The sequence below is a fragment of the Fusarium tjaetaba genome, assembly GCF_013396195.1.
Source record: "Fusarium tjaetaba strain NRRL 66243 chromosome Unknown NRRL66243_c0000109, whole genome shotgun sequence".
NCBI lineage: Eukaryota > Fungi > Ascomycota > Sordariomycetes > Hypocreales > Nectriaceae > Fusarium > Fusarium tjaetaba.
The window spans coordinates 426,513-452,768 of NW_023501305.1; the positions used below are offsets into that span (position 1 = coordinate 426,513).

The 26,256-nt window shown below is 48.1% G+C and overlaps 7 protein-coding genes across 7 annotated transcripts; 2 read left to right on the forward strand and 5 right to left on the reverse strand.

Annotated features, from left to right (window-relative positions):
- Positions 1-380: 380 nt before the first annotated feature.
- Positions 381-1,746, reverse strand: FTJAE_5759 (uncharacterized protein; the record flags this gene model as incomplete). Its single annotated transcript, XM_037352300.1, has 4 exons — positions 381-629; positions 1,380-1,386; positions 1,463-1,540; positions 1,682-1,746. 4 exons carry the CDS (start codon positions 1,744-1,746, stop codon positions 381-383), a joined length of 399 nt encoding a protein of 132 aa, XP_037207252.1.
- Positions 1,747-5,173: 3,427 nt separating this feature from the next.
- FTJAE_5760 (uncharacterized protein) lies at positions 5,174-5,421 on the reverse strand (the record flags this gene model as incomplete). The annotated part of the gene is made up of 2 exons (XM_037352302.1): positions 5,174-5,275; positions 5,317-5,421. The coding sequence occupies 2 exons, from the start codon at positions 5,419-5,421 to the stop codon at positions 5,174-5,176; spliced, it is 207 nt and encodes a 68-aa protein (XP_037207253.1).
- A 2,546-nt stretch (positions 5,422-7,967) lies between these two features.
- Positions 7,968-9,186, forward strand: FTJAE_5761 (chitinase; the record flags this gene model as incomplete). Its single annotated transcript, XM_037352303.1, has 2 exons — positions 7,968-8,113; positions 8,178-9,186. The coding sequence occupies 2 exons, from the start codon at positions 7,968-7,970 to the stop codon at positions 9,184-9,186; spliced, it is 1,155 nt and encodes a 384-aa protein (XP_037207254.1).
- Positions 9,187-9,775: 589 nt separating this feature from the next.
- FTJAE_5762 (heterokaryon incompatibility protein het-E-1) lies at positions 9,776-14,716 on the reverse strand (the record flags this gene model as incomplete). The annotated part of the gene is made up of 3 exons (XM_037352304.1): positions 9,776-12,199; positions 12,253-13,885; positions 14,313-14,716. The coding sequence occupies 3 exons, from the start codon at positions 14,714-14,716 to the stop codon at positions 9,776-9,778; spliced, it is 4,461 nt and encodes a 1,486-aa protein (XP_037207255.1).
- A 1,318-nt stretch (positions 14,717-16,034) lies between these two features.
- Positions 16,035-19,018, forward strand: FTJAE_5763 (tpa inducible; the record flags this gene model as incomplete). The annotated part of the gene is made up of 2 exons (XM_037352305.1): positions 16,035-17,148; positions 17,196-19,018. 2 exons carry the CDS (start codon positions 16,035-16,037, stop codon positions 19,016-19,018), a joined length of 2,937 nt encoding a protein of 978 aa, XP_037207256.1.
- Positions 19,019-19,289: 271 nt separating this feature from the next.
- On the reverse strand, positions 19,290-20,703 carry FTJAE_5764 (uncharacterized protein; the record flags this gene model as incomplete). The annotated part of the gene is made up of 4 exons (XM_037352306.1): positions 19,290-20,245; positions 20,296-20,459; positions 20,507-20,600; positions 20,646-20,703. The coding sequence occupies 4 exons, from the start codon at positions 20,701-20,703 to the stop codon at positions 19,290-19,292; spliced, it is 1,272 nt and encodes a 423-aa protein (XP_037207257.1).
- Positions 20,704-24,307: 3,604 nt separating this feature from the next.
- Positions 24,308-24,577, reverse strand: FTJAE_5765 (uncharacterized protein; the record flags this gene model as incomplete). Its single annotated transcript, XM_037352307.1, has 1 exon — positions 24,308-24,577. The coding sequence occupies one exon, from the start codon at positions 24,575-24,577 to the stop codon at positions 24,308-24,310; it is 270 nt and encodes an 89-aa protein (XP_037207258.1).
- Between the last annotated feature and the right edge of the window lie 1,679 nt (positions 24,578-26,256).

A 26,256-nucleotide genomic window follows, 5' to 3' on the forward strand; every position in this document is an offset into this window, starting at 1 on the left:
CTTTCCTGGGAGCGTCCTATTACTTTGATCCAAGCCACAAGATAAGGAGGCACCTTGACCCATGTCATCTGTGGTGGTGCCTCCGACGTCCCAAAGGCATTCTAGGCTCGAGCCTGCTCATTTTGAGCTTCATATACCGCGACATCTTCAGGATGTCATCGGAGATCTCTGAGGTTGCATTTTTCATGATCAAGAGTAGTCGTGTACTCCTGGATCTACCCTGGAAGGTACACTTGTTGGGTGCGAGTCCAACAAACGCGAGGAGGCAGGATGCCATATAATTATATTGCTCTTCTTCTTCTGTGGTTTATTCATAATGATGACCTCGAGTGAGTGCCATTTGAAGGACAGAGGGTTCAGGAGGTCACACGCCGAGTTCATCAAGGGAGTTCCAGTGTTGTGACACTGCGAAGGGCTAAATTCTCAACAAGAGCAACTCCTCTGTTTTCAGGCTCGGGGCGGGTTTCTCGGTTGGTGTCTTGGTTGGCACGCTTAAGAGCGGCGAAATTGAACCAGAGGAGAAATTCCAACTTGAGCTGGCGGAGCAGGTTGTCTATGACCTCGGACACCCTCTTCGCGTTGCGGCCCTGCACAGTCAGAATCAGATGAAGCGCCGAGACGCAGTCGGGCTAAAGCGGAGGTATCGTGCCGATGTACATCAACCGCATCCTGGCATGATCGAGTCGAGCACGGGGAGCCGTGGCGGGAACCTCCTTGGGAGAACCGCTGAGCATCTCGCCCCACTAATGATCAATGAGAGTTTAGATCAAATAATTAATAGTAGAATGAAACTGCACGCCGCCAACGCTGGACATGACGAGGCCCCAGTATAGTCCAAGCTTTCAGGCATCAGACGAGGGAAGCGACGTCGGCGTTTGTTTCAAAAAGTGCCTTGATGGCCTGCTCTTCGGAGTAATTGTGTACCCAGGCAATGTTCAAATGCAGGTACCGAAACGGTTCCTGATTATAAGATGTATCTATTTGTGGTTAAGTGGTGTTTTGCATTGTTTCTTATGAGATACCCTTGCAGGAACGATGCCTCTCAGAGGATCAACTATTAAACGGCTTGAGCCACTTGCCCTCCCCTTGCTCCTCCAAAAAGCGTTGTGCTTGGATGATCTCCAAGATTATCAAGAGCACGGCGGTGTGAATAAACATAACCTTGTTTAATCTCCTCTAGTATTGACCTGCGCAAAGCACCCCATAGTCAGGATGGTGGGCCGCCTGCTGAGGGGGTCGAGACAAATAGAGCCCTGAAACAATTGAGTCAGTAATTGAAGTTCCTGGCCCATAATGTTATGCATTCTTGCTAATGTGTCTTCTTCAGATGTAACTACCCACAAATGATTCATTCCCCGCCTTATAAGAGATTAACTTACCGTTAGACTGTAGTGTTGTTGATATCGAGCCCAGGGAGCCTCTGCCTCGCACTAGATCAAGATGAATCCGATTGATAACATACCCGGCGATGATAACCTTGGATACTTCGCCGGTTCCAAGCTGCAGAAGGATGTATGGTTGGAAGACGCATGTCAACAACCTGGAAAATGTCATGCATAGGGTCGATTCGGAAGGGCACGCCCCCAAGCCTCTTCAACTAGTCCCCCCAAAACTGGGCGTAAGATCGATGGCGAGGTGACCATTTTTCTCCACAAGCTCGTCGTTCTGGTCGTTGAGATACTTGTTCTCTTCAGCCATGGCCTCAATCTTCTCCTTGAGGGCGAAAATTTTAAGATGTTGAGCCATCATGTATTGTTGGACAACTTGGTTTTGTGACAGCCATATTGCGAAGTTTTCTCTAGGATTTCCTTGCCGTCAGCGAGGCTCATAGAGCCCAATCCATCCCACTTATCACTTCTGGGCTTGTCGAGAGAAGCGATAGGTATATTTGCGTCTGTCTTCTGCTGGCATGGCTGTGTTGTATCTTGCGGCTACCGCTCGTGGTCTCTCTCCAGAGGCTCAAGATGGATGTCTGAGCATAGAATAGTATAGTATAGTATAGTATGTATGATCTCAGAGTAGACCTAGATTGGTGTTCTGATCTTCGACTATATCCAGGTGTTTTGGAAGGGCTCGTCTTGGAACTCGACACATGCCAGCTAGACATAACTGTTGAAGGCTTGATTCCATTGCGCCTTCGGACATTCGCACAGAAAGATCTCCAGCAACTCGTGCTTGAGACAATCTACTAGGCTGACTCGGTTGCAGTTCCGGTCGTCATCAATTTCCACCCAATAGAGACTCAGATTAAGATTGCGTTTCTAGGATGCTCCAGGTCAAAGCGCAGATAGTCATCGTTCCGAATGAAAGCTCATCTTGTCTACCTAGCCACAGCTAGTCAGTCTCTATTCTGCGACCATGACCCGAATTCATGAGGTGCATACTTAGCATTACCCAGAAGGCTTACTAAGAGGAAAAGATCGTTCACAAAATGTGTATAGCTTTTCCTCATGCCCGAACGTAGGGACCCGGGGGCTCAGATACTCTGCTAGATGTCAGACCAGCAACGAGAGAGATGGCTCCGTTGAAACCACGAGACACAACTTACAGAGAAGTGGACTTGCCCAGCATTTCGAAATGCTGTTCCATGTCATCCGACGCCATCGTAGGCAAGAACTGGGGCTCCTGGCCATATTCTCCCAGGCCCTATGGCTTCAGAACTTCTTGGTGTTAAAGAAAGGGGCCAACAGCACCATGTTGAAAGAACTCTCAGGGAGTGATTCCAGATTGGAGGCGCCGATACAGAAAATGTCACTACATGCCTTCATTAACGGGCACTAATTTTCGTTCTTGTTCTGAGTAACAATAGCCGAGGTATATCGATAGGTGATTGAATGGGGTCCCTGTTAGAGAGGAAGATTTCGACTTAGCGTGCTCAAGCCAAAGTTATATGTCATAAGTCCACGTTAAGTGAGGCTGCTCTTGCCTTGCGTCGAACCATGCGATGTACCATGACTTTTGGCTTCAAGGTCTCTGATTCCCTAAACGTTTCTGGTTCGATTGAGGGAGGGCATTTGTGCTTAGAGGGAGGAAAGTTTGAACAGAGTAAAGTTGGTGAAGGTTGGGGAAAGAATATCAGCACAGGATAACATTCTGGCTTCGGGGACCCTAATTGCCTTACCGCCGAAGCTTATATGACCCAATATCTTAGTGGTCTCGGCGGGACTGGGATCCTCTTGTGCATGTTTTGTAGATGGCGAAGTATATAAGTTGAGTTTCAAGGCACCGAAAACAGGGAGTGAGGGCAATTCGCTCACTTGTCTTTGTGGGCTTTCTGGTAGACTCAGTCGACTATAGATGCATCTACACAATCCCGTCTCATTTGACTTCCATTTGGTGGATTGATAGCTATACCTGCTATGATATGATGTGCCTTGACGTCTGGTGTGTCTCACAGTCGTACATCTTCATCTCGAGTACTCGCTGTGTATCTATAGATCGAATTTGCGAATTGCAGTTGACAACAGCAAAAGAGCGAGGCCAAATTCGTCGATCATTTAATATAGAAGCTTGCATTGGGTGGGGGTGCTGATCAACAATCCGGTAACAGAATGCTTTAGATTTCGGAAGGCTTGCACTTTCAGATGAATAGTATATAATAGTGCAGCTCCCGCTTATAGTCGTAAACCCAGATTGTGAACTTCTGGGTCTTCTTTTCTTAGGTCCGTGTCAGAAGATGTTGAGGAAGGGGCAGAGTGGTTCGGGTCCTGGTTGAGAGATATCAGGTCAGCGCGGCCTTAAGATAAGAGGAAGCTTAGACACATACATTACAAGGAGCCTGAACCATAAGCTCGTCATTCTCATCCGAGTTGATAGCAACAAACTTGCTCTTGCGAGCGGCGCGGGAAGGCTGGAGTGGCAAGTCAGCACAAGAAGAGGGGATGCAGAGTGTACAACTGCTCGGCCGCCAGCGAGAGGAAGGGTGAGACTTACCATTTGTCGTGTATTGAGGTTGAAGAAGAAGAGGGAGAGAAACAATGGGTAGGTAGTGGGGTGGGATGGTGGATTTATATATTGGGTGGCTACGCCGAAAATCCTAAAGCTTTGGCAAGCTCGTGTACGCAATAGTGAGGATAATATAGTGAAGTTAGAAGATGTCATGAGCTTGATCGCAACGCCTCCACAATTACCACAGAGTTTTTCGGCTATGATAACAAGTTAGCAAGCAAACTATGCCCATGATCAGACCCCCGTCCGTTGGCAGGGTGTGATCGAATAATGTCCTCGGGTTAGATGCCTGTTCCTCTGGCTTGTACAGCTCCAATCCACCTATTCTGGGCACAATCACAAAGTCGTCCTCTTGGAACACCTTTGTTCGTAGTACTCGCCCCGGGTCTGCGTGAATAGCTGGACGCAGATCCATCCTCAAAACAACGGGAGTCTGGGTGAGGCTCAGTAGGGTCAACAGGACACATGCCGCTCAAAGGGCGTTCCAGCTAGTTTTTAGTATATTTATCGAATTTCTCTGCGTTTTCCTGGTTTATGACTCTGGATTGAATCTGCTGTGTCGTCTCCGCTCTTCTTGTCCGGTGTGAAGCCAAGGAGGCCGGCCATTCCAGGCGGCCAAACTCCGTCAACATATCGGTCCTATTAGACACGAAGCCAGCCTCTCTCGCACGGCCACCAACATTTGTTGAAGCTTGTCGTCGGAATGTCATCGTCAGTCGTCGCAGGAATGGTGCACACTGCCTGGCGGCTTGTAACTCAAGCTCGCCGGATGTATGTTTCCTGGACGGTCTCGACCAGCGTCTTTATAATATAAAAGAATATACCCCATTTTGCATACTACCGACCGAAGTCTCTCATACATCATGTGTTGTCGAAGATATATGGGAAATAGAATCATGATCGGTAGGAAGTCTTTGGTATACCTTGGAGGTACATGGTGAAGAATCTTTCTAGTGATCTACAAGATATGGACGGCCTTGCCTTCTCGGACCGCACAGTTCGGGGACCCAAAGTACCCGAGGAGTCATTCTTCGGCGATCTCTGGTTATATAAGCCCCTATCAAGGTTGATTCAATGATGTATTAGTGACCTTCAATATCTGGGTCATCGGTGACAGGATGCTTGAAACCTGTCTTCCAGGAGCGCATAATGCTTGCTGAGTTCGCCGTAATATATTTGAGGCCTTTGTCGAAACTTAAGCAAGTCAGGCTGCCTTTCCAAATCTTCAGTCGAAACTCTGGGTTCGCTCATGTTCTTTTCGAAGTTGTTCTCCGACTCGAGAGCAAGTAGCACAACCGTCTAACAGCGTGGTGCTGGCTATGCAGACCTGGGCGTGGTGAAGCAGTGTGCTTCACCAATGTTGCCTACATCAGATGGTCGAGAGATGGCGCAGTACTTGTCGACAAAGTCTTGCCACATGCCGTTGAGTCCGGGTGCATTGCGACTCTTTTCTTCGGGGTCGCCCGCAGGCATGATTGTCTTTGATGATTCCCAAGACCATGAACAGCACAACATCTGTGTTGTTTTGCTCCGAGAAAAAAGCCTGAAGCTGGGGAAGTGCTTCGTTGAAAAGCTTGCCAATGCCCGTGAATCTCTCTATGGGGTCTACCTTCGACGAAGTCAACATCGTCTTGAAAGGTCTGCGTCTCAGGTCAATTAGGGAGCTTCAGGTTAGGGTTATTGTCGAGTAGCATAAACCCACGCAGCCTGGGTTGAACATCCGTAATTGTGCAAGTATCGAGAATAGATCAGATTCCATCGTAGAAGTAGACATTACAGGCAACGCATACGTGCTCATCGATACCGGGGTTCCGATGAGATGGATCACATCAAGCTGGACTTGCAAGTGCCAGTGTAAGACAGGTTCTTGCGGTAATGACAAGCTTCGTATACATATCCTGAGAACTTGTCCATAGGTCCGTATACCTCTCGTTTAGCGATACGTACCAGTGATGCGTTCCAAAATTGGGCTGCCATCAGCTGGTCTACCGAGAACACCACTTGAAACGGCATCTTGTGTTGCCGGCTCGCTCCATATGCCATAGGCGTAGAGAGTTGAACTTTTGGACTTCATGGAATGACTGCCTATTAACTTTGCTCGTTAGCTTCGATGATGGCGTGATATGAAGGCCTGAGCCTCATTACTTCTCTGACTTACCTAATCTCTTATATGTGTATCTTATGGGAGTATGACGGTCACGGAGATCTTTGCCTCCCAGTTCTCATTTGGTCGCCATGACAGCGGCCATCGGATGAGGGAATGAACTTCATAAGCTCCTGGTGAAAACACATTCTCTGTGTATATAAACGGCTTGAGACACCATTCGGCTCATGGACTTCCGCAGCATGTGGTTTTCTCAGAAGCTGTTTTAGGAGAACAGGAAGACCAGCGGGATGCATTGTGTATCTGCATCGACAGCCGTCGCCTCATAAGGGTCCATGTCGGAAGCGTAGTGCATTTGGACCCTGTCTTCTTATAATTCCCCATGGAGGTTCCAGTACGCACAAAGAAGACGTAACATGAGTTTCGTGTATTCTTCGCTTCTCTCAGCGCTTGACACTCGTCAACGTGATGCTGTTAGGACCACAGTTGGTGACACGCTCAGCACATTCTCAATACTCAATAGGTAGAGAATGTCGACAGTGACCTTGATCTTGTCAGGTGTTTGGTGTATGAGTTGGATTGTGTTTTGTGAGTGAAGGCAACGACATAGAATCTAGGTATAGACTGCGTTTACGTTTTGGGCCTGTGACCCAGATGAGGCCTCCCTTATTAGAGGGAAATTACTGAGGAGGCAGGATAGTGAATTTATATACGTCTTATGCCCTGGTCAGCTTAGTTGATGTATATTGATAGTATTATCACTCTCATACCTTGCGATTCAATCTCTTCGTATGAGCTAAGAGTCAAAATAGTCATAACACATCGATTCTCGTGACGCGTGGGAGATGTTTCTTTGTTGACGTGAGAAGTTCAGGCAGCAAGTCTTTGCATCCGTCAAAGGGGTTGTTATCTTCTGGTCGCACCTCGAGGCGAAGGTAGCTGTAAACGAGTCAGTAAATATCATGCGAGATATATTTTCTGAATTTCCTACCGGCATGCTCTGCCCATACCTTGGCTAGTTCAGGAGAGCTGCGATACCGCGGCTTGATTCTTGGGATAATGGGACAGAAGTATTTTCTGTATTTAATAATATATATGATAAGAAAGAATATTGGTGCTGATGTTGGATAATGATGAAGAACGAGAGTTGAAGCGTGGGAGAAGGAGCAGCTTTTATAGCCAGCCAAATACATGTTTGCTTTTCCATGGTCTTCTGAGGCATTCTCAGTTTTCAATAGTTTTGTGTGATTTATTTCTCTAGGCTTCGATTTGTGAAGGTCAAGCATGTTGTAATACATCAACGTGCTTGATTGTGGTACAACAGCTTACGTGTCCAGCTTTGGCGAATGCAGCTTGGCAATTAATACCATAGCAAAGAGGCAACAAGCTCGCTTGTATATAGCAGTGCCTTTTACTACTGCGTAATCACTTAGTGTATCAGGTATGAGATGGTTGCCCTTTGTTTCCAGAGCGAGCTGCACTCCAATCAAACTCATCCTCGTCTTGTTTTCTCCCTGATCTAGGTAGTTTTGCGAGAAGCTTAAGCATCAATCACAACTTGTGTTTAAGGTTGAATGAATGTTAAGGATTGCTGGTTAGCAAATATGTATCCTTAAAACGGGTTACGCTGAATGTCAACGCAAACAAACCGACTCCAGCTTGGGCAATTACCACCTCTCGGATATCGTAAGATGGTAACAAACTAAGGCCAAATAAGTTTGATTAATACAATTAGCCATCCTTTTTGATGGCCTATCTTTTGTTCTCTATGCTTGTTGGTTGCTACAGCTTGTTCAGTTCGTCATGTGACATCTTCTGTGATATACCATGAACCCGGTTAAACTTGTTCAGCACCTTGTCTTTACATTTCTTTTGCTCCGTTTCATGAAATTTTCCTCTCATTTTTAATCCCAACATGCGCTTAGCACTTCTTTTTGGCCTGGTTGGCAGTGTAAAAGCTTCTGGTGACTACTTTGAGCCCTTTCCCACTTGCGCAGATTGTCTACCTGCGATTGTTCACCATGCCCCTGGGATTGGCTTCAGTCTTTCGTTAAGTTCAGGGTACGATGCCCTTTGCTTCTGGTCTGGCCAGCAATAATATTAATACCAATTGGTAAATCTCCAGTGCCGCTGCTGTGCACTTCTACAATGGCACTGTTCAAAACATTGCGTCTATTCCTGCAACCCCGGAATATGCAGCACTTATGAAGCGTCTGGCCAATTCTCCCCCACCTCCACCACCATCCAGATGGGAGAAGTTGCGGCGATCTTTCAACAAAAAGATTGGGAGGCCAGCTACACCCGATGTCGACATCATCGCCTCCATGCTTGTGCCGCTACGCGACGTGACTTCTGCCGCAGTCGCGAGTCCCTTGGATAGAGTCGCTGTGTCGCACTCCCGAATCCAAGGCTTGGCAGAACCTGACCTCTGGGACGCGCTCGAATATGCACGTATTCGACCGTGGGTGGCCGCTGGTCTTCCTCGTCCAAAAGTTGTGCTTCCTTTGCCCGCTGCGGGCGGTTACCCAAGCCGGCTTCTCGAGTCATATGCTGTTTTCGCAGGACATGGGAAGGGCCTGTGTAAACACTACAAGAACTTCTGGCAATGTGAGGAGGAGCAGGATAATGTTCCTCTGGAGGCGACTCTAGTTGTGGGTATCAGTCCTACCGATTTACGTGGAGATATTATCAGGACTTCGTCTGCATTTACGGATCTCCAGCCCAGACGCGGTGACCGGGCGTTTGTAGACCTTGAACTAGGTCTAGCTGCCTCGGAGGACAAACCGGACTTCTGGGCTCTCGTGACAGAAAGATTGCAGGGTTTCTATGGCACAGTTCCTCAAGGATTCCGCCTCGACACGATCTTACTGACAGGAGAGAACGCAACACATCCGGCTTTTCTTCAAGCCTTGCGAAGCGCGCTCGTAGGTAACGGGTACCTGCAGAAAGAAAGCGACAGCCGGGGGAAACCTTTAATTCATGAGGGAGTGGCAGGAATTGAACCTGTCTTTGCTAGTGCTAGAGGCGCAGCTCAATATGCAAGATGGAGACAGGAGGCGCCAATCGGGTGTGAAGAACAGGACAGGTGCGAGGAAGAAAGGAGGAGGCAATGCAAGCATGCCGAGCTGAGGTAACCAACAGTAACGTATTAGTGACAGTCGGCCAGGATCGATGGATGTCAACGGCGATCGCCATGATGGTCTCCTGACCATATACGGGGAGGGCGCTGTGAACGCCTACAACAACACTGGAACATCCCCAATGCCAACCGGGACTTTATGGGTACTATTGCTGGCGGAGTCACACCCCAGGAATGTTTTGCCTGTGCTGGCATCAACGTAAATGGCAAGGATGACTACTTGATCGTTTTTGAAGATGGCAAGATCAACGCCCGTCAACGTGCAACTAGAAGCCCATTCCATGTATCGGGAGTGATGGGGGCGATAGCGACAAGTCAGAGATCCATGACGCCTCATTGGGTTTTTATATGGAATGATGCACTTCCGGTCAGCAAAGGCTTGTTGCTGAAGCACGGGAGGATGCTGGGGATGTTGCAGAGGGTCATCACCAGTGGACTCAAAGGAGAAGTGGCAAAACGGTATATCTACAAAAGAGGTACTCGGGGAGCAACAAAACACTGAATCTTAATATAACGTATCAAAATAAATTATGTAAAGGATATCCTAAATTGAGTAAAGATATACTAAATTTAGGCAAGTTTACCTAAGTCTTTTCGTCATTTAGGATCATGTCTTCGATGAGAGGAAGCAACCGCCTCAACTCTTCGTCCTCCGAGATCTTGAGAATGGTGACCCGCTGTGAGGTACACCCAAATGCAACAGTGAGATCTGAATTTGTCGCTGATATGGCAGTCGGAATACCTCGAAGATCACGTGGCAGTTGGATTAAATCGTTCCCCTTCCACTGGATACAATGATTTCTGAGTCTGAACGTTGGTGTGAGGTGTTGGCATGAGAGAGTTCCAAGATTCATTGGAATAACTCCATAGTTGGTGTGGATTCCAGAGTTGTCTGGTAAGAAGGCATCGATCTTCCAATCATTTTCGGAAAGTTTGATGTCAGCGAGCATCTCCCCAGTCGTCCAATTCCAGATTCTGACGTTCTTGTTAGACTGACCGGCCAAAAAAGCTCCCGTGGAAGACAGGATCAAGTTGGAATCCGGTTCAGCTTGCCACTGTTTAGTACACACCATTGACTCAAGGTTCCATATTTGAATTTCGGATGGAAGTCCAAGAGCAAGGGTGGAAGAATCCTCGGCAATTGCCATCGAAAGCGCAGTGATCTCCTGTTCATTAAATGGTATCTCTTGGAGCACTTCGCCTGTGTCACAATTGAGAATTCTTATCCCTTTCCCGTACTTAGTGAACAATAGGCTGCCATTCGGAGAAAACAAAAAGTCAAATGCCCGCAACCCCATCCAGGTGTGTTCGAGATCAAATGTACCATTATTCCGCTTCCAGACCTCAATGCAAGGCCCACCCCTACCCAAGTAGAAGTTGATACATACTGCGATGCGGCGAGAGTCTGGTGAGAAATTCGCGATGGTCCTTTCGTAGTGCTGGCTGAATTGCCACACACAATGACCATCACGTGCATCCCATATTGCCACTTCATCCCATCTGTCTGTTACTATAAACGCAGAATCCGGGGAAAACCTGTAAGACCGTATCTCGGAGCCTTTGCGCTTAGTGGGTATCTCATAGAGCATCTCGTCTGTCGCGGCATCCCATGCTCTCAGTTCGTTCTTTTCGTATGACGCTACTACTGTCGATGCATCATGCGACAGAATGAGGGATGTCGTTTCCTTTGAGTCCTCTGGAGGCTCTTTGAGGAGGCCTGGCCAGTCCCATAACTGTATTTTACCGCCACCTTTTCGCACAGAAGCAAATGTCTGCCCATCCGGGGAAAATAAAATATGGTCTATATCATCGTCCTCATGGCATTGCATCATTGTTACACAGGCTTCTGCGATCAAGTCCCACACTTCAATGTTGCTGCGTAACCAACCCTCTCCCTTACTTCTGAGAAGGAGAAAGTTCATGTCGGGTGAGAATGAAATACTAGGGAGGGAGAGGTGGCGCCCGATGTTGAGTCTCGCTGAGGACTTGCCACTCTGAATATCCCAGACCAATATTGAATTGTTGCCATGGGCTATCGCCAGGAGGCGCGAGTCTGGAGAAAAGACAAAGTCCATTATCTGACAGCCATTCTTCTCCTCCAGCTTCAGCTCCCATACACATTGGCTTGTCTGGAGATCCCAGATCTTCATTACTGCACCTCGTTCTGAAGGTACAGCTAATACTTTCCCATCTGGTGAGAAGCCACTGGGCATATGCCAGTCATTGCTTGATGGCGCTATGTTAAAGGACTTCTCTTCCTTACCACGTTCAAGAAACCAAACATGCGCATAAAAATAGCCTGAAACAAGTAGAGAGGCGAAGTGGTCCAATGAGAAGTTAAACTGGCACTCGTAGTCTTTATGAGATTCGGGGTCATCTTCCATGACCCACGGGCATTTGAGATCTCTTACGCAATCCCCCGTTGCCACATCCCAGGCTTTCACCTGTCCCTTGATTGAGCATGCCCATAGTAATGTGGAGTCTCGTGAGAAGGCTAAATCACCCAAAGCTGTGTCTAGTGTTGGCTCTAGAAAATGTGCTGTCGTATCCGAGGATAGGCTTATCTTGTGCTCGGGGGTAGTCACTGCTAGGTATTTTCCATCGGGAGAAAGAGCCATCAAAGAGCTGTTTCCTATCTCGAGCTCCTCGATGCATTCGCCTGTCTCGCATCTCCAGGCTCTGACATATTTTCCACTGGAGACAGAATACAATACTTCGGAGTCGGGTGAGAACACGGTAGAGCGCCTATCTCCGTAGTGCCACTTTCTAGGCTTAGAGTTCTGGAACGAACGTAGGCGTGGATCCCAGTCGGCTCTTCTGCCTGCCACGCCTCTCAAATAAGCTGGTATTTCGGCGACAAAGGTCTTTCGGACGATGCTGTTCGTAGGCGCAAACACTAAAGCCGAGTGATATATCTGCAAGGGTGCTATGTTGATCATTTCGGTATCTTTGTCAACGATTCTTATTGCATCGTCAAGGAAATCGATCAACTTTACGTCAACAGCAGACTAACAAATGAAGTCTTAGCAATCTGGAAATTCTTAACCAATTCATTTCCTACCTTTCTTTCCAGCACAGATTTGAGACTCCTGATTAGGCCGGTGATCAAATAGACCTTGCCTAGTAAGATCATGGCTTCAAACCAGTGAAGCAGATGCTTCTCCAAAAAGCTGAGGATGGCAGCTGCATCTCCGGGGGCAATTCCTGCAACCTTTTGGTGGTCTATCCAGTAGACGCATGCGTATTGAACCTCCGAGGGTAGACATTGGTTGATAACCTCGGGCCGTAGTGTCGAACGGAGCATAGCGGGCACCCCCAGGTGACAGACATCGGTTTTAAGGCTCTCCATCGCTTGGAAACAGTCTCCAACTAAATCTCTTGAGAGGTTCCTTTTATCAATCTGAAAGGGATTCCCATCTATATCTGGGTCCATCAGGTAGTCACGAAAGGATGAATGAAACACTCGAATTGGTTCATATGAAGAGGAAGGGATGCTGAGAACCGAATGGAGAAAGTCCAGCCTGACATCGATCGTATTCTGTTCAATTCTTATGAGTCTCGACAGTGCGGAAGATGATAGAGGGATGGCGAGGTTGATGATGGTACCGACGATTCGCTTGACTTCGTGAATGATCGTCTCCTTCTTGTGTTTGGAACAACGCGAACCAAACAGCTGACCAAGGACTGGTCCGTAAGTAAGCTCCATCCGAGACGAGGTGTCCTCAGTCGAAGATTCCAGGAACCTTTGGAGCTGCTCGTCGGGGCTTCCGTGCCTCCGGTCAGTTATGAAACGGCATACAGTTGCGGCGAAGATGAAGAGGGGCGCTGCCCTTTTTGCGAGGAGCTGGATGGTGGCGTTTCCAGGCCAGTCGTCAGGCAGTCTACGTCCCTCAGCAATCGAAGAATCCCATCTTCTTTTAATCAGATTTGTTTCGTGGGCCAAGAATGTCGATATGTCGTGTTCTATTACTTGAGCGGGTATCTCGTGGAGGACTAGGTCTTGATAAGTTCCCTGCACATCGTTGAAGCCTAGACGAACCGGAAGATCAGGGCGGCTCGTCACAAATATTCTAGTTCGCGGTTGCTTTATGTCCCTTGTGCGAGAAACCAGGTTAATGATGAGATGAATATCATCATCAGACTCGCATTCATCCAGCGCGTCGACGACAATAGTGATGGGTTTTGTATCCTGAGTCTCAGTTGAACTTTGAGAGAGGGGCTCCAGAATAAGTCTTTCGAATTGAACCCTGACGGCTTTGCTCGCAATAGTTGGATCATGCAGGACCGCGTTATAGATATAAGGCTCGAGCGCCGGCCGGTTCGTCGCAAGTTGGCGTGCAATGGTAGGGACGAATTGGGATATTTTCTCTCGGTTCAGTTCGCCACGTTTGAAGAAAAATGATGCGCCTAATCTCCCAGTCTCTGATAGGGAGCGGGCAATTGTGCGTGAGATAGTGGACTTTCCAGTGCCCGCCATGCCGTTCAGCCAGAATACCGTCTTCGACTGGTCAGTTTTGTCTTCGGCCCATTCTTTGATCTCCCGTAGAATATCCTTGCGGGTGTTTTCCAGACAGGTCGCATTATGTTCCTCGGCATGTGAGTCCCAAACTGCATCACCAACGTAGGGCAACTGATCGATTACTGCTCTTCGCTGGCCAGCTTCTGTCCTGTCATCAATATCAAGGATAATGCCTCTATACAGCAGTTAGTGATCAGAATTATTATTCTTAAAAGTGCAGCTATTCACAGATCAGCCGGCTGGCTGATCGAAAGAAGGTCCTTCTGAAGCTGTAGGCGACGGATTGGTTTGCCCTTCGCTTGAGATGCCCCCGGCAGGATTCCGAAGGGTGCTGCAGGACCATGGGAAGGTAGTCATGGAAAGTCCCCTCTATGAATATCGAAGAAAATCTTCTCTTGAGATAAAAGAACCCTATTGGGGCACTGATGGTAGCAAAAAAAAAATAAGTAAAAAAGCCAAAGAGGCATAAGGGGAAGGAAAACCTCGGGGTCAAGCTATGCGAAGGCAGTTGCCTCGCCTAGGATGACAGCATGTCGGCATCAGGGTTTTGTATCTTCCTGAGTGTGTTTCAAATGAATAAGCGAGAGACAGAAAACACTTACGCCGTATCAATCTGAAGGACCTCTAATAGGGTCTTTGTTGCATTCTCAATGTTTCGAATCGCGCTTTCGACCTTTTCCTTCCGCAGCGGCCATATAAGGCCTGAACAGTTGGTCTTGTCAGATAATAGACCTTCGAGCTCACGTAACTGAACCTCGCTGCTTCCCATGGCATGTGCAAGCTTCTGGGAACCTTTTAGCTTGCTGCCATTTTTGCCGTTGAGAAGATCACGAATCTTCTCAGACTCATAATGCAAGGTAATGGTTGCCTGCAGCAGTCGAGCGCGGCCGTCGCTGGAGTTTTTGACGTCCTGGGCGTACTTGGAACACCATGAGATAACTTTGAGGGACAGGTCGACTACGGCAATGACGTTTGCAACGATGCCTAGGCCTTCCAGTCCAGACATGATTCCTCCTCAGGGAGCAAGAAAACACCGGACCTTGATATAGGGTGTCAAAATAAACTTAGCAAAAGATATCCTAAACTTAGTAAAGGTATCCTAAGCTTAGGTACCTAGGCTAGACTTACCTAAACCCTTTTTGTAATTTAGGATTGAAGTCCTAAGATTTCTTTCCTCCGTTGACTCCTCTCGTGATGTTGAAGGAAGTGCGGGGAATAGAATCAGGCTGCGGATGAAGAATGAGAGTGAGTGTTGGTTCAACCTGCAGCTGCCCGCGTCTATCACATGGTGTGTTGGATTCTATTGGTAGATCAGTGCCGTGCACAGGCACCAAATTTGGTGTAGGACCCTACCCTGTTAATGCAGTTAGCGACTGGATGGTTTGTGCATATTCGTTTGAGGGAGTGTAAGAGAGAAGTTTGAACGACGAAGGTAATGGGTTTGGAAAGGGTCACTTCCACTTGACAATATATCCTCCCGCCGAGGAATGGAAGCGGCACCCACAGACGCATGTTTCGTGCCTGCTTTCTCAACAAGAAAATCTCGGGACTCTCGATCCTTCTTAGGTAGGTTCATTGCACTTCTTCTATTTCTCAACATCCATACTTTATCAAGTTTTCAAGTTTTCTTGTTCCCAAGGAACACACATTCGCAATCCCCATAGCCCACGTATTTTACGGTGGTTCCAGGGTTCAGGCTAGTTACCCTTCTCGATTCTTACCAAGTTTTACGGTGCCTGGGTAAGTATTCCAAGATAAATGTATCAATTTTATACTAATTTGTTATTCAGCTTGCGACATACTAGGTATATGGATTGCTGCCACCATTAATCGCTAAAGCCTGGAAGATAATATGCGACCTCATCTGAAGATCCATCGACACTACTCCACTCAATAGCGATTGTTTTACAACTGCCTACCCAGCTACAGATCAAACACAGCGGAACTGCGCCGCTTCAACATCAAACATCGGAGACAACAACGGCAACTAAAAACGCCCTCACCCCAAATCTGCCTCGAGCTTATCCCCAAAAAGAAAGATGCATCTCATAGCGCGCCACGAAGCCGACCAAGCTGTCTTGTGAATGGTTGCATATCTGCGGCTGAGAGACCCTTGCACATACCAGATAGAGGGGTAGAAAGAAAAGAAGAGGCACAACCAGATACAAAGTATTCTTTCAGGTCTCGATTGTTAAAGTCCTGTGATGGACAGGGGGAATAAAAGCAATAAATAGAATGCATTGCCAAGCGGGGTTCCCGTTTATCTCCCGTCTTGTCATTTCTTGTCCTTGACCTTGTGTTTTGCTGGTGTAAGTCAAGTCGAGATGGCGTCTCCACAGCCTCAGAGCAATGTTGTACAAACGACGCCTCAGCCTTTGATGCATCAGAGGTCTGTGGCTAGGAAACCTGTTGGGAAACCGGTTGGAACGCCAGGCCAGAGCATTTCACTACCGCATAGACCTGCTCCTCAGCAGCAGCATCCGCAAGCTGGGTATCCTCCTCACAATCAGCAGCAGCAACATGTTCAACAACAGAGGCCTCAGTCTTATCATCCTGGACAACAGGTTCAACCTGTTTACCAGCAACAAATTCCACAGCAGACTCACCAAGCTCAGTCGATACCACACCCGGGCCAACCACTTCACCACCAGCAAGCACAACCTGCTCAGTACCCTCCCCAGCAACAACAGCAAAGCAACCCTCATCCTCAACATCCTCCAACTCTCCAACAACCGATTCAGTATCAGCAAGCGCACCAGCAAGCGCCGCAGCCACAATATCAGCAACAGCAACAGCAACAGCTCCCACAGCAGCATGTCCAAGCGCAGTACCCTCAACAGCAACCCTTCAGCCCGACAAATCCATCACCAAATCCCGCTCCTCAAACGACTCTGCCAAACGCTCACCAAGCGCAACCACGGCAATCCCCTGCAAGCCCAACTCCGCAAATCCATCGTGTCGATACTGCCAACAGCAACATCGGTTCATTTGTGGCCGATCACGGCAGACCTGGAAGCATCAGCGGTAGCAGCGCCGGTATCGCAACGCCTGCTACCACTGTCGCTACACCAAGCGTCGCGGGCACACCACAATGGGGGCCGAATGGAGCTCCTAACGCGGCTCAGCAACCTCCTGTGAGCCAGCAAGCCCCGGCAGTTCAACATGTTCCTGTCCAGCAAAGTCCAGCGATACAGCATGCTCCAGGCGCACAACAACCTCACCAGCAACCTCACCCGGCTCAGTATGCCCCGGCAGCTCAACAAATCCCGGGGGTTCAGCAGAATATTCCAGCTCAGCATACGCAAGCGCCTCTGCATAATCCTCCTGCTCAACATAACCCAGCAGTTCAGCCGATTCAAGCTGTTCAAGCTACTCCTGCTGCAGACCTGAGACGCACATCTACTGGGCAACCTCAGTTGTGTAACCATTGTCGAAAGGGTAAGATGGTCGTTTGGATGAACCAATACTGTCGCTGACACTCCCAGGAATACCTCTCAACGTGTCGGTCTACACCTGTCTCATCTGCAGCACAGCGCATATCACAACGAACTTCTGTGTGTGGTGCTTCACCTCCAACGCAGTCAACACTTCCCACAGCCACGATAAATCCTACTACGCCACTGAATCCGACCCGCGAGTTCAGTCTTCCGTCCAAGACGCGACAACCCAAATGTGGACTATTCGAAAGAACGTCTCGGGTCGACTCTGGTACACTCATAACTCGACTGGCCTGAAGACACACCTGAAGCCCACAGCAGCGGCCTTGTTTGGATTCTCTGGATTGCCACCTGGCTGGGATGAGCGCAAGACACCTGATGGTCGAACATTTTACTTCAACAAGAGATTGGGGACCAGTTCTTGGGTTAAGCCTGCCAACTCTCTGCCTGATGGTTGGAGGGAATTGAGAACGCCAGACATGACGCCGTTTTACATCAATGAACAGCTTGGTTTATCGACGTGGGATCGGCCGGGACAGCAGCCACGAGCGACGAAGCAAGGAAAGCAGGTCATTGTGAGAAAAGCACGACCTGGTCAACCGAATCAGCCGCAAAACGTCGGCGATAGCATCCTTTCAGCGACGGTCAATGCAGCAAGACTCACTGGCCAAGGTGTTGAGATGGCAAGTCGACAGGTTGGAAAGCTTGGCAAGAAGAAGAATTGGAGAAAGATGGGTCGCATGTTGAACACAGTCAACAGCTTCGGTGGTGTTGGCTCAGGAAGCGATGGCGAGTACGACGACAATTACAACGATGATGGGGACTTTGGATTTGGAGGTGATGACTCGAGCGGGTTCCAAGACCAGCAGCAGCAGGGACAGTTCCAGCAAAGCTTCGACTATCAGCAATCGTCTTTCTCGCAACCTCAGCAGTCTTTCTCATTTGAAGACAACCAGCAGTCAATGTTTCAGCAACCAGCTTATGAGCAACAGTCGACATTCGAGTATTCAGTACAAACTGAGCAGCCAGCTTTCGAACAACCTGTATTTGATCAACAGACTTCCTTTGGCCAGCAGCCTGAGCAGTTCAGCGTTACAACTGAGGTTTCTTACACGATGAATGAGGGTCAGCCAGCCTTCGAGCAGGAAGTTCAGTACACTCAAACATACGAGCAGCAACCCGGCTTTGAAGTCCAGCAGCAGACTACGTTCGAAACTACTTCCACTCAAGAGCCAATCTTGACTCAGCAGACAACATCTTACGAGACAGTCATTACTTCCGAGCAGACCGCCGTTGAGCCTCCCCTTCAGTCAAACGAACAGCCTGTATATCAGGTTACTGCACAAGAGACATATCCTACCCAGCCGTATATTTACGATCCGACCCAAATGCCTCAGCAACAGGTCACCATCTCGTACACAGTACCCGACTATGCCGCCGAACCAGCACCGCTGTTCACATCCCAAACCCAAGTGCAGCAACCTGCGTATCCGGTGTTTATGCAGAACAATCAGCCTGAGATCATCACCAGCGACGTTCCTCTAGTCGAAGTCCCGGGTACACCAGACAACACCACACTCATTGTCAGCAGCGGATACGGTAGTAACGACATCTTGGCTGGTACTAGCCTAGCAACTGAGAACAATACGGCCCCTGTCCCTCAGGTCTCAACACCAGCGCCACAGGATAGTATTGTGGTTGAAGTGGCGGTTCAGTCGACCCCGACGCCTGGATTGGAGACAACTGCATCGCCAGCACCGGTCGTTGTGCAAGAGTATGACACTTCAGTAAAGCCTGCTTCTATCGTGACCGTGGATCCTGTTCAGCCTGTTGACTATGATGTTGGAGCCAGGTGCAATGCACTTATTTAATGGATAGTAAGCGTCTTTGGTTATTGAGATTTTGAGGTAACATGTGATGGTGGTTTGAGATTTTAGCACTTGAATTATAGCAATGTATAGTGGAATGAGAAACGACACACAAGCACAATTGATATTAGCACGCAATACAATTTGACCTCGAATTTGATAGCAACACACGCTAGAACATCGCTTATATGCATCTCAAAATGTGAAGCCATCCAAGTCGCAATCCCACTATCTAACCATATCATCCGACCCATCCCTTCAATAACTTCCCAGCTCAAGAGATCTGGTATTCCTCATCAGTCCCACCCCGTTTCACGAACCCAATCAAGTCCCCAAACTTCTTCACAGGCTTCTCCTCCTCCCCAATCTTAACCGGTCTATAAAACCACTGCCACGACAACCACAACCCCCATGTGAACAGTGTAGCTGGAACCGCAAACACCCAATACACCCAGAACTTCTCATTCACACTCCATACTCCCGTGTCATCATCAACCTTGAAGAACGACATGCTGAACAACGCTGATATAAAAGTCGCAGGTAAGAATGTGAGTGTCACGAAAGCTATGGTCTTCATAGCTGCGCTGTCGGATTGAGTGGCCTGACCGATCTTGACAGAGATTCGAGAATCGTACTGCGCTACTGAGTTGAACGCGAGTTGGATCTCGTTAAGAAGCCGCTCTTTGTTCGCGGATGCTCTGCAGCGTAGACTTTGTAGAATGTGGATATACCACAGTAATCGTTCACCTACATGTCGAAACTTTGCTTTTGCAGGTCTACTCCCCCCAGCGGCCTCTGCCTCAAACGTACTATGCTGCTGGATGATCGCCGTGATAGTCTTCTCCGCAACTTCGAGCGTCTCCGAGACGTGAATAGCATGTCTAGCCGTATCATGCATAGCTCGATATTTCGGTTCAGGCTTTTGTGTAAGATCTGTTTTCTCAATTCTTCGAACGTGATCGCGAACTGCCCAGACGGAGTTATCTTGGAGAAGAGAGAGATCTTCGAATAGACGGGGATAGAACCAGAAGGGATCGCTGAGAGTATCGTTGTGAGAGTTTTGGAGCAGTGGATTGGGGAATCTATCGCGTAGACGGAGTTGCTTGGGTGCTTCGAACACAAGAAGGATTGTTTGTTGGGGATCTTTTATCCAGCGTGTTAGGATGTTGAATTTATGCCATTGATGGCTTGTTTCGTTCAATTGCTTGACGAGGAACCGTGACCACGTATCTACCTCTGTCAGTACTAGGCATGAAGTTCGATGGTAGAGGAAGACTGACTTAATGCAGTGATCATTCCGTTGTTATCGCGAAATGTCTCACTTCCAAAATAGCCGTTTGATCGACGACTGTAGCTTGACCACCAGAGCTCAGGCATACAGAAGACATCGGTGAAGCGTTTCCTACACGATGAGCATTCGCGTACTTTATCTGCATCCGCGAATCTACCCATAATCAGCATTATTCTTGACCCAAATGAGAATAAACTTACACGACTATAACATGCGACTCACTCCACAGCGCAGGTATATCTCCCTCATAAAAGTCCCCCGGTCGGACATCCTCACGAAGCCACTTCTCATTCCCTAAACCCATCAGCAACGCTCTCACACTCAGATTCAGTTACTCACCTTCATCCCATGTTATCACCCTGAAATCAACGCATTTCTCATGAATTCTAGCCGGCATTTTCAAGGTAGTGAAGAAGTGGAAGAATTAACCGCCGAGAGAAGCTGAGGTTCCATTTTCATACTGCGGCTGAACCAGGGTTGGGCGGCAAAGAGGCGGAGTGTGTGCATAAACCTGCATGATTCTATTGAAGCTTGAAAATGAGTTGGTGGTACAGAGCTGAGCCTCATTTGTGAGAAATGACCAATTGTTGTTTTTGGGCGTTGGGTGAAAGCGCCCGGCTGGAGTGGTGGTCTCTGGGGTGCATGAGGTTTTAGGCAGCGTTTGTCGCTCGCTGTGCGATTTTGCGCAGACAGAAGATGTCGCATGTTGTTCGATCACGAGGGGAGGGTAAATCCATCAAGATCAATGTATCGTGGTGTTGGTGTTGGTGTTGGTGTTGGTGTTGGTTGGAGGCCTGTTGATGCTGATGCCTGTTCGGGATGATACCCTGGAGCGCTTCGGATCAGATCATGTCTGGCAACATTTGCATGCTCTACACCTGCAGGTCTCAAGGCATCAGTGAAGAAGAGAGGGGAGAATTGAAGAGACTTCCATTCAATGATTCAGAAGTGAGTTCTAATCGATACAGTATCTAGGGCTTGGAATACAGCAAGAAGGCGACAACAAATGCTGTAAACTTCATTCCTCAACCGTTTCCTTTCTTACACACCATCAACCTCGCAGGTCTAGCTTAGGAATCCAGCTGCCCAAAATATCTTAATAAACACTCCCACTGTATCAGACAGCTCAACTTCTCTCTCACTTCCTTGAAAATTGTCTTTGAAATGACTCCCATATCTTGGCGGCCTTTTCGGAGCCTTGGAGCGGATGCCAGTTAGCACTTGCAGCAAGCCCTGAGACAACTGCCAGGTCTTCATGCCTTCATATTCGCACTGAAATGGAATACAGAAGATCTCACAGCAACGTCTTCTTTTAAGGATCTTGTGACTGAAATTGACCGAGCGAGCTGGTTAGCAGCCGAGATGAAACGGAGGAGAAAGATCTGGCTACAAGCACAGAGGCCGGCCAGCCTGTCGCAGAGACGTAAACATCCTTATTGCATGATAGATTATGCTCATTGAGAGGCCTTTTGCTACGAAGCTCCTACCGAAGCTCCTACGCCACGATCATCTTATACGGTTACTTTGAAGTCCGTTTCTCATACGACTGTGGTCCCGCGACACTATGCAAACCATCGCCTGAAAGGAACTACAGCAAGGGAAAGTGAGGAATTGTACGCGCTTGCTTGTTGTTCCCATTGAATCGCCATATCGGTAAAATGTTCCCTATATCCCAGGCTGAATATTTAGCTATTGACACCAACATCTGTCGCGGCCATCTCAAGAGATAACCACCAGCCTAGGTCACTGTAGACTACGATATTTCACTTGATAAATAACCAATGACTGTCTATTTTGGGCATATGAGTTCCCCGGGCCTCATGTGGCTCTCATTACAATGAGCCCTTAGCTCGAATATGACCGACCGTGTGGCACTGACTCAAGATCGATAGCGATGCCCTTGGGAGGCTCTCCAAACACTCCAACTCCTATCGCCTGTACACAGTCATACATACTGGTTTTCAAGTGAATAGAAGACTGGGATGCAGCAGAATTCTAAAGTTAGCCATGTATATGCTCTTCAAACTTCCTCGCCTGCACAACTCAGCGAGACTGCTGTCTGCTACATTAACACTCATCGTCAACGTCGCAGACACTTGCCGTTACCATTTCTTCAAAGTACCGAAGCCTTTGCGCCAAATCATTCATCGCTCAACTCTCGGAAGGGCTACCAGTATCGTGAAACACGGCTAAAGGATCGGCACAATGCAGCATTCTCTAGCGACCGGGGATCATCGCGCAACCCGTTCCACCAAGCAGATTTAGGTCAGCTTTACCGAGTGCTCGGGTCAGACATGGCCAGTACATACCAAATTTAGTGATCTGGCAGGTCTAGATCCAGTGCTGTGAGGGATCAGCGTAGGTCGATGTGGTCTAGAACGAGAGGGAGTTGATGAGGAGAAGACGATGGGGCTTGCCGATCAACAACAAGAACATAACGGCCACGAGCGGACATTCAACTACGAATACCCTCACTTCTGATGACGGCAAGGTAAAAATGTTTGTTCTGTAGTAACATAGGCCGTTTCATACTTCAACAACTCTTCAGTGACGATGACACAAAAGTCCAGCAACACATCGCCTGCCTGACACAGCGTGGCGAGCTACATAATGTACAGACTGTAGACTGGGTATATTGAAGAGAAACACGACCAGATTATCGTCTATTGGGAATCTGCCATTATTAAGCACCTCAAAATGGCATCATCGAAACTGTGCCTCCAACAGTCGTGATCATACAAAACGTACAGCCACGCTCGCCACATAATCTCCAACTGCCAAGCCGATCTCATGTCTGCCTCTGAACGACTCAAAACCCACGGAGTCCATCCGTTGTAGACAAGAATAAAAGCGGGAGAGCAACCATGCCTCGTCATGCAACAGAGAGTGGCAAACCTATCAAAAATCGATCTTTTCCCACATCGACTTTTGGGCATTTCCCCTCACTCTCTGATCATCAACTGTTGGAGAACTGTAGACCTCGGCATGAAACATGCTTTGTCGCTGGGACAAGATCGACTTGACAAGATCAACAACGACGTCATTCAACGAGCATGGGATTCTTTTGACACAAAAAAACCTGAATCGTAATGAAACGTCGACTTTTTGTTTAGGCCTTGATGCACAAAAGTGAATCGGGGGTTTTGATAGGATTTGCACGTGGCATGACTGTGTGCGTGACCTCATGTGGAGATCATCTGCCATAGAGGGCATGATGCGAACGCCCTTTGAGCCGTTGCAGACGATGAAGCACTGCAACGTTGTAAAACATGACGCGAGTCAAATGCCACTTGTTATCTGTCATGTCAATTTAACACGATAAGTGCGCTGAGCGCGGTATCTGTTAGCTGATCATCACATTCACATCACATTCACTTGGACAATCAAGACACAATGTAGGATATTGTTAAGTTATGGTATTTCTGCCATTCAGTGTGGGTGCTACCTCTTATCGGTCTCACCACCAGTCCCGCGTTCAAATCGACTCTCCTTTATCCCACAAGGAGATGTGCCCGTAAAAGCCAAGTCCCGCTCTAAACCACGTTATACGTTATATTGGCTTACCAGCCAAGTGATCCAACATGGGGGGGTATTCCCAAATGCAGAAGGGAGGTACTAAGGATAATAAAACAAAAACGCCTAAATCAAAATGTCCATGGGAGTTGAGGGTTGGTTCCCCCCCTAAAAAATCTAAATACGCTTCCCGGTCGTGATGCTGAATGCTATGCCAAAGAATATGTCGGGTTGGGAGAGCGAAAAGAGGTGGTACAGGTTTGGTGATATGAGTGTCTATAGTTTCGTTTCATGCGGACATGTCGAGTGGTTCATTGAGTTCGTTGTGATGGCGAGATGTATCCTGAGGAAGTAATGGCGATGAGAGCAAGGTGTTTGTCGCGGCGGTGAGTAAAAAAGTTCAGGTGTCGGTTGTCTAAAGGGGTATCATAGTGTCGAGAACCGCATTCGCTTCCTTGCTTCTATAGGAGGGAGCAGAAGAAATGTGATTACTTCTTGTGCGACTTGCCGGAGCGCGAGTAGTTTCTTCGCACACGCTCACGACCGCGTCGCTCCTCCTCATCGCTGCCACTGCTGTGACGACGACGATCCTCCTCGTACCAGGCACTCAAAGCCTTTCCGCCAAAAGTAAGATCCTCATCCTCGATGATTGTGGGCTGCACCCAGGCGTAAGCTGAAGGGTCGACTTCGCGAGCTGTAGGGTCGAGGGCCTGAAGATTGGGGACGTAATAGTAGTAGGTTTCGGTTGTGTGAGCCATGATGACAAGATTTGATGTGATTTGTTTTGCCAGGAGAATTTGTTGTTAATTCACTTTGGGTGTGTGAAGAGTTATATGTTATTGTTTTGTTGTTGTTGTTGTGGTTTGCTGATGGTGGTTCCTTTGTTTTTGTGTCTGGAATGAGATGGCGCCTTGGTAAATAAAGCAGGTGTCACTCTTTCAAAGGGATGGGAGATTTGTGTGTGAGATGGTTTGATTGCGTCAAGCAAAATAGTTTGATGAGGTCCAGCTCGTGAACGAAAAAGCAAACAAACGCTAATAAGCTGTGACGGGATGAATATGAATCTCTTGATATAAAGTAACTATCAAGAGAGAGAGAAGAGAAAGCCGGGGAAGGGGATTTCGGGGGGAAGGCTGATGGATATAGACACAGGCAGAGGCTGTACCCGACCTGTAAGTGGAGAGTGAATAAGATGGAGCCTCAGGTGAAGCCAGGCAAGCGAAAGGAGGTGGGGAGTGTGGCGGGCTCTGTTTTTTCCAAGGGGAGGGGGGGTGGCAAAGACCCCCTGCAGCAAGATGAGCCGCACTGTGCCGTCAGTGGAAGATAGTGAGCCTCACTGGCACAGTATCAAAGGATCATAGGTAATCCACAGTGGCAATCAGGTCTTGTCTCGCGGTACCGAACAAGGCATCCCGCGCACAGTGAAAAGCGACTTTGGGGGTGGGTTTAGCCAAGCAAGGCCCGGAATCTCGTCGTGGGCTCTAGTTCCTTTTTCTACATTTTGAGGCCTGGGGCCGCCTGGCACCAGAAGGCTGGATCCATTCCTACAGCGTATTTTGCGGGGATGAGCGAGGGCCTGGATAAGAGATGCCCTAGCAGCCTGCATTCCACCAAAATGCTGCTTTCACCTTATCTCTCAAAGTGTAGACTAAGCTACTATTTAGTAGAAATGACTAGATTGAAGCTTCGCTCGGGAGCACCGAATTCATCTGTCACACACGCGCCGAAAGTCGGCTTCGCGGGATCGTGAGGGAATTTTCCAAGGTGTTGTTGAGCGCGATACAGTACAGTATACACACAAAGTTTGAGGGGATAAGTCGGGTTGGGGTGTTGAATCCGCCAAGTTAGAGTCAAGATGGATGGACGGTCTCGAAGACTACTGGACAGGATAGAATGAGTTTTTTACTGCCTATTTGTTCTTTTGTGTTTCTCTGCCTCTAGTAGGAGAGGATCAGTGCCTACTCGAACGTACAAGTCATTCTCGGCCGAACTAGTTCTCATAGTACCGTAATGATCCTACAGTGTCATGTTTATTTACGCTGATTTGTGACTTGATACGATGTCAAGTAAGACAGGTTCAGAAAAAGGGCCGTAATGTTGGACGATCGGGGCTTGGCTGATATTGCCAAATCAGGGAACTGCACTCAACTCAACTTAACTGTCGTGACTTGACTCGACTTGACTTTGGGTATCAAGATTGTAATTTGGTTTGAATCAAAAAGGTGATTTTTACATTTTTGCTGGTGACTTGTCTTTACACTTTTGGTGGATCCCGCGGGTCCGCGTCGGTGAACTGATCGATATCATGATGGGAACCGGCCGAAAGAAGAAGAAAAGTGAGGCTGGGCCCTCTCTCGCCTAAGGGAGCCAAAAACGACTTAGAACCTTGATTCAAAGTGATGAAAATATTTAGGTACCTAATTTAGCATAAGATTGA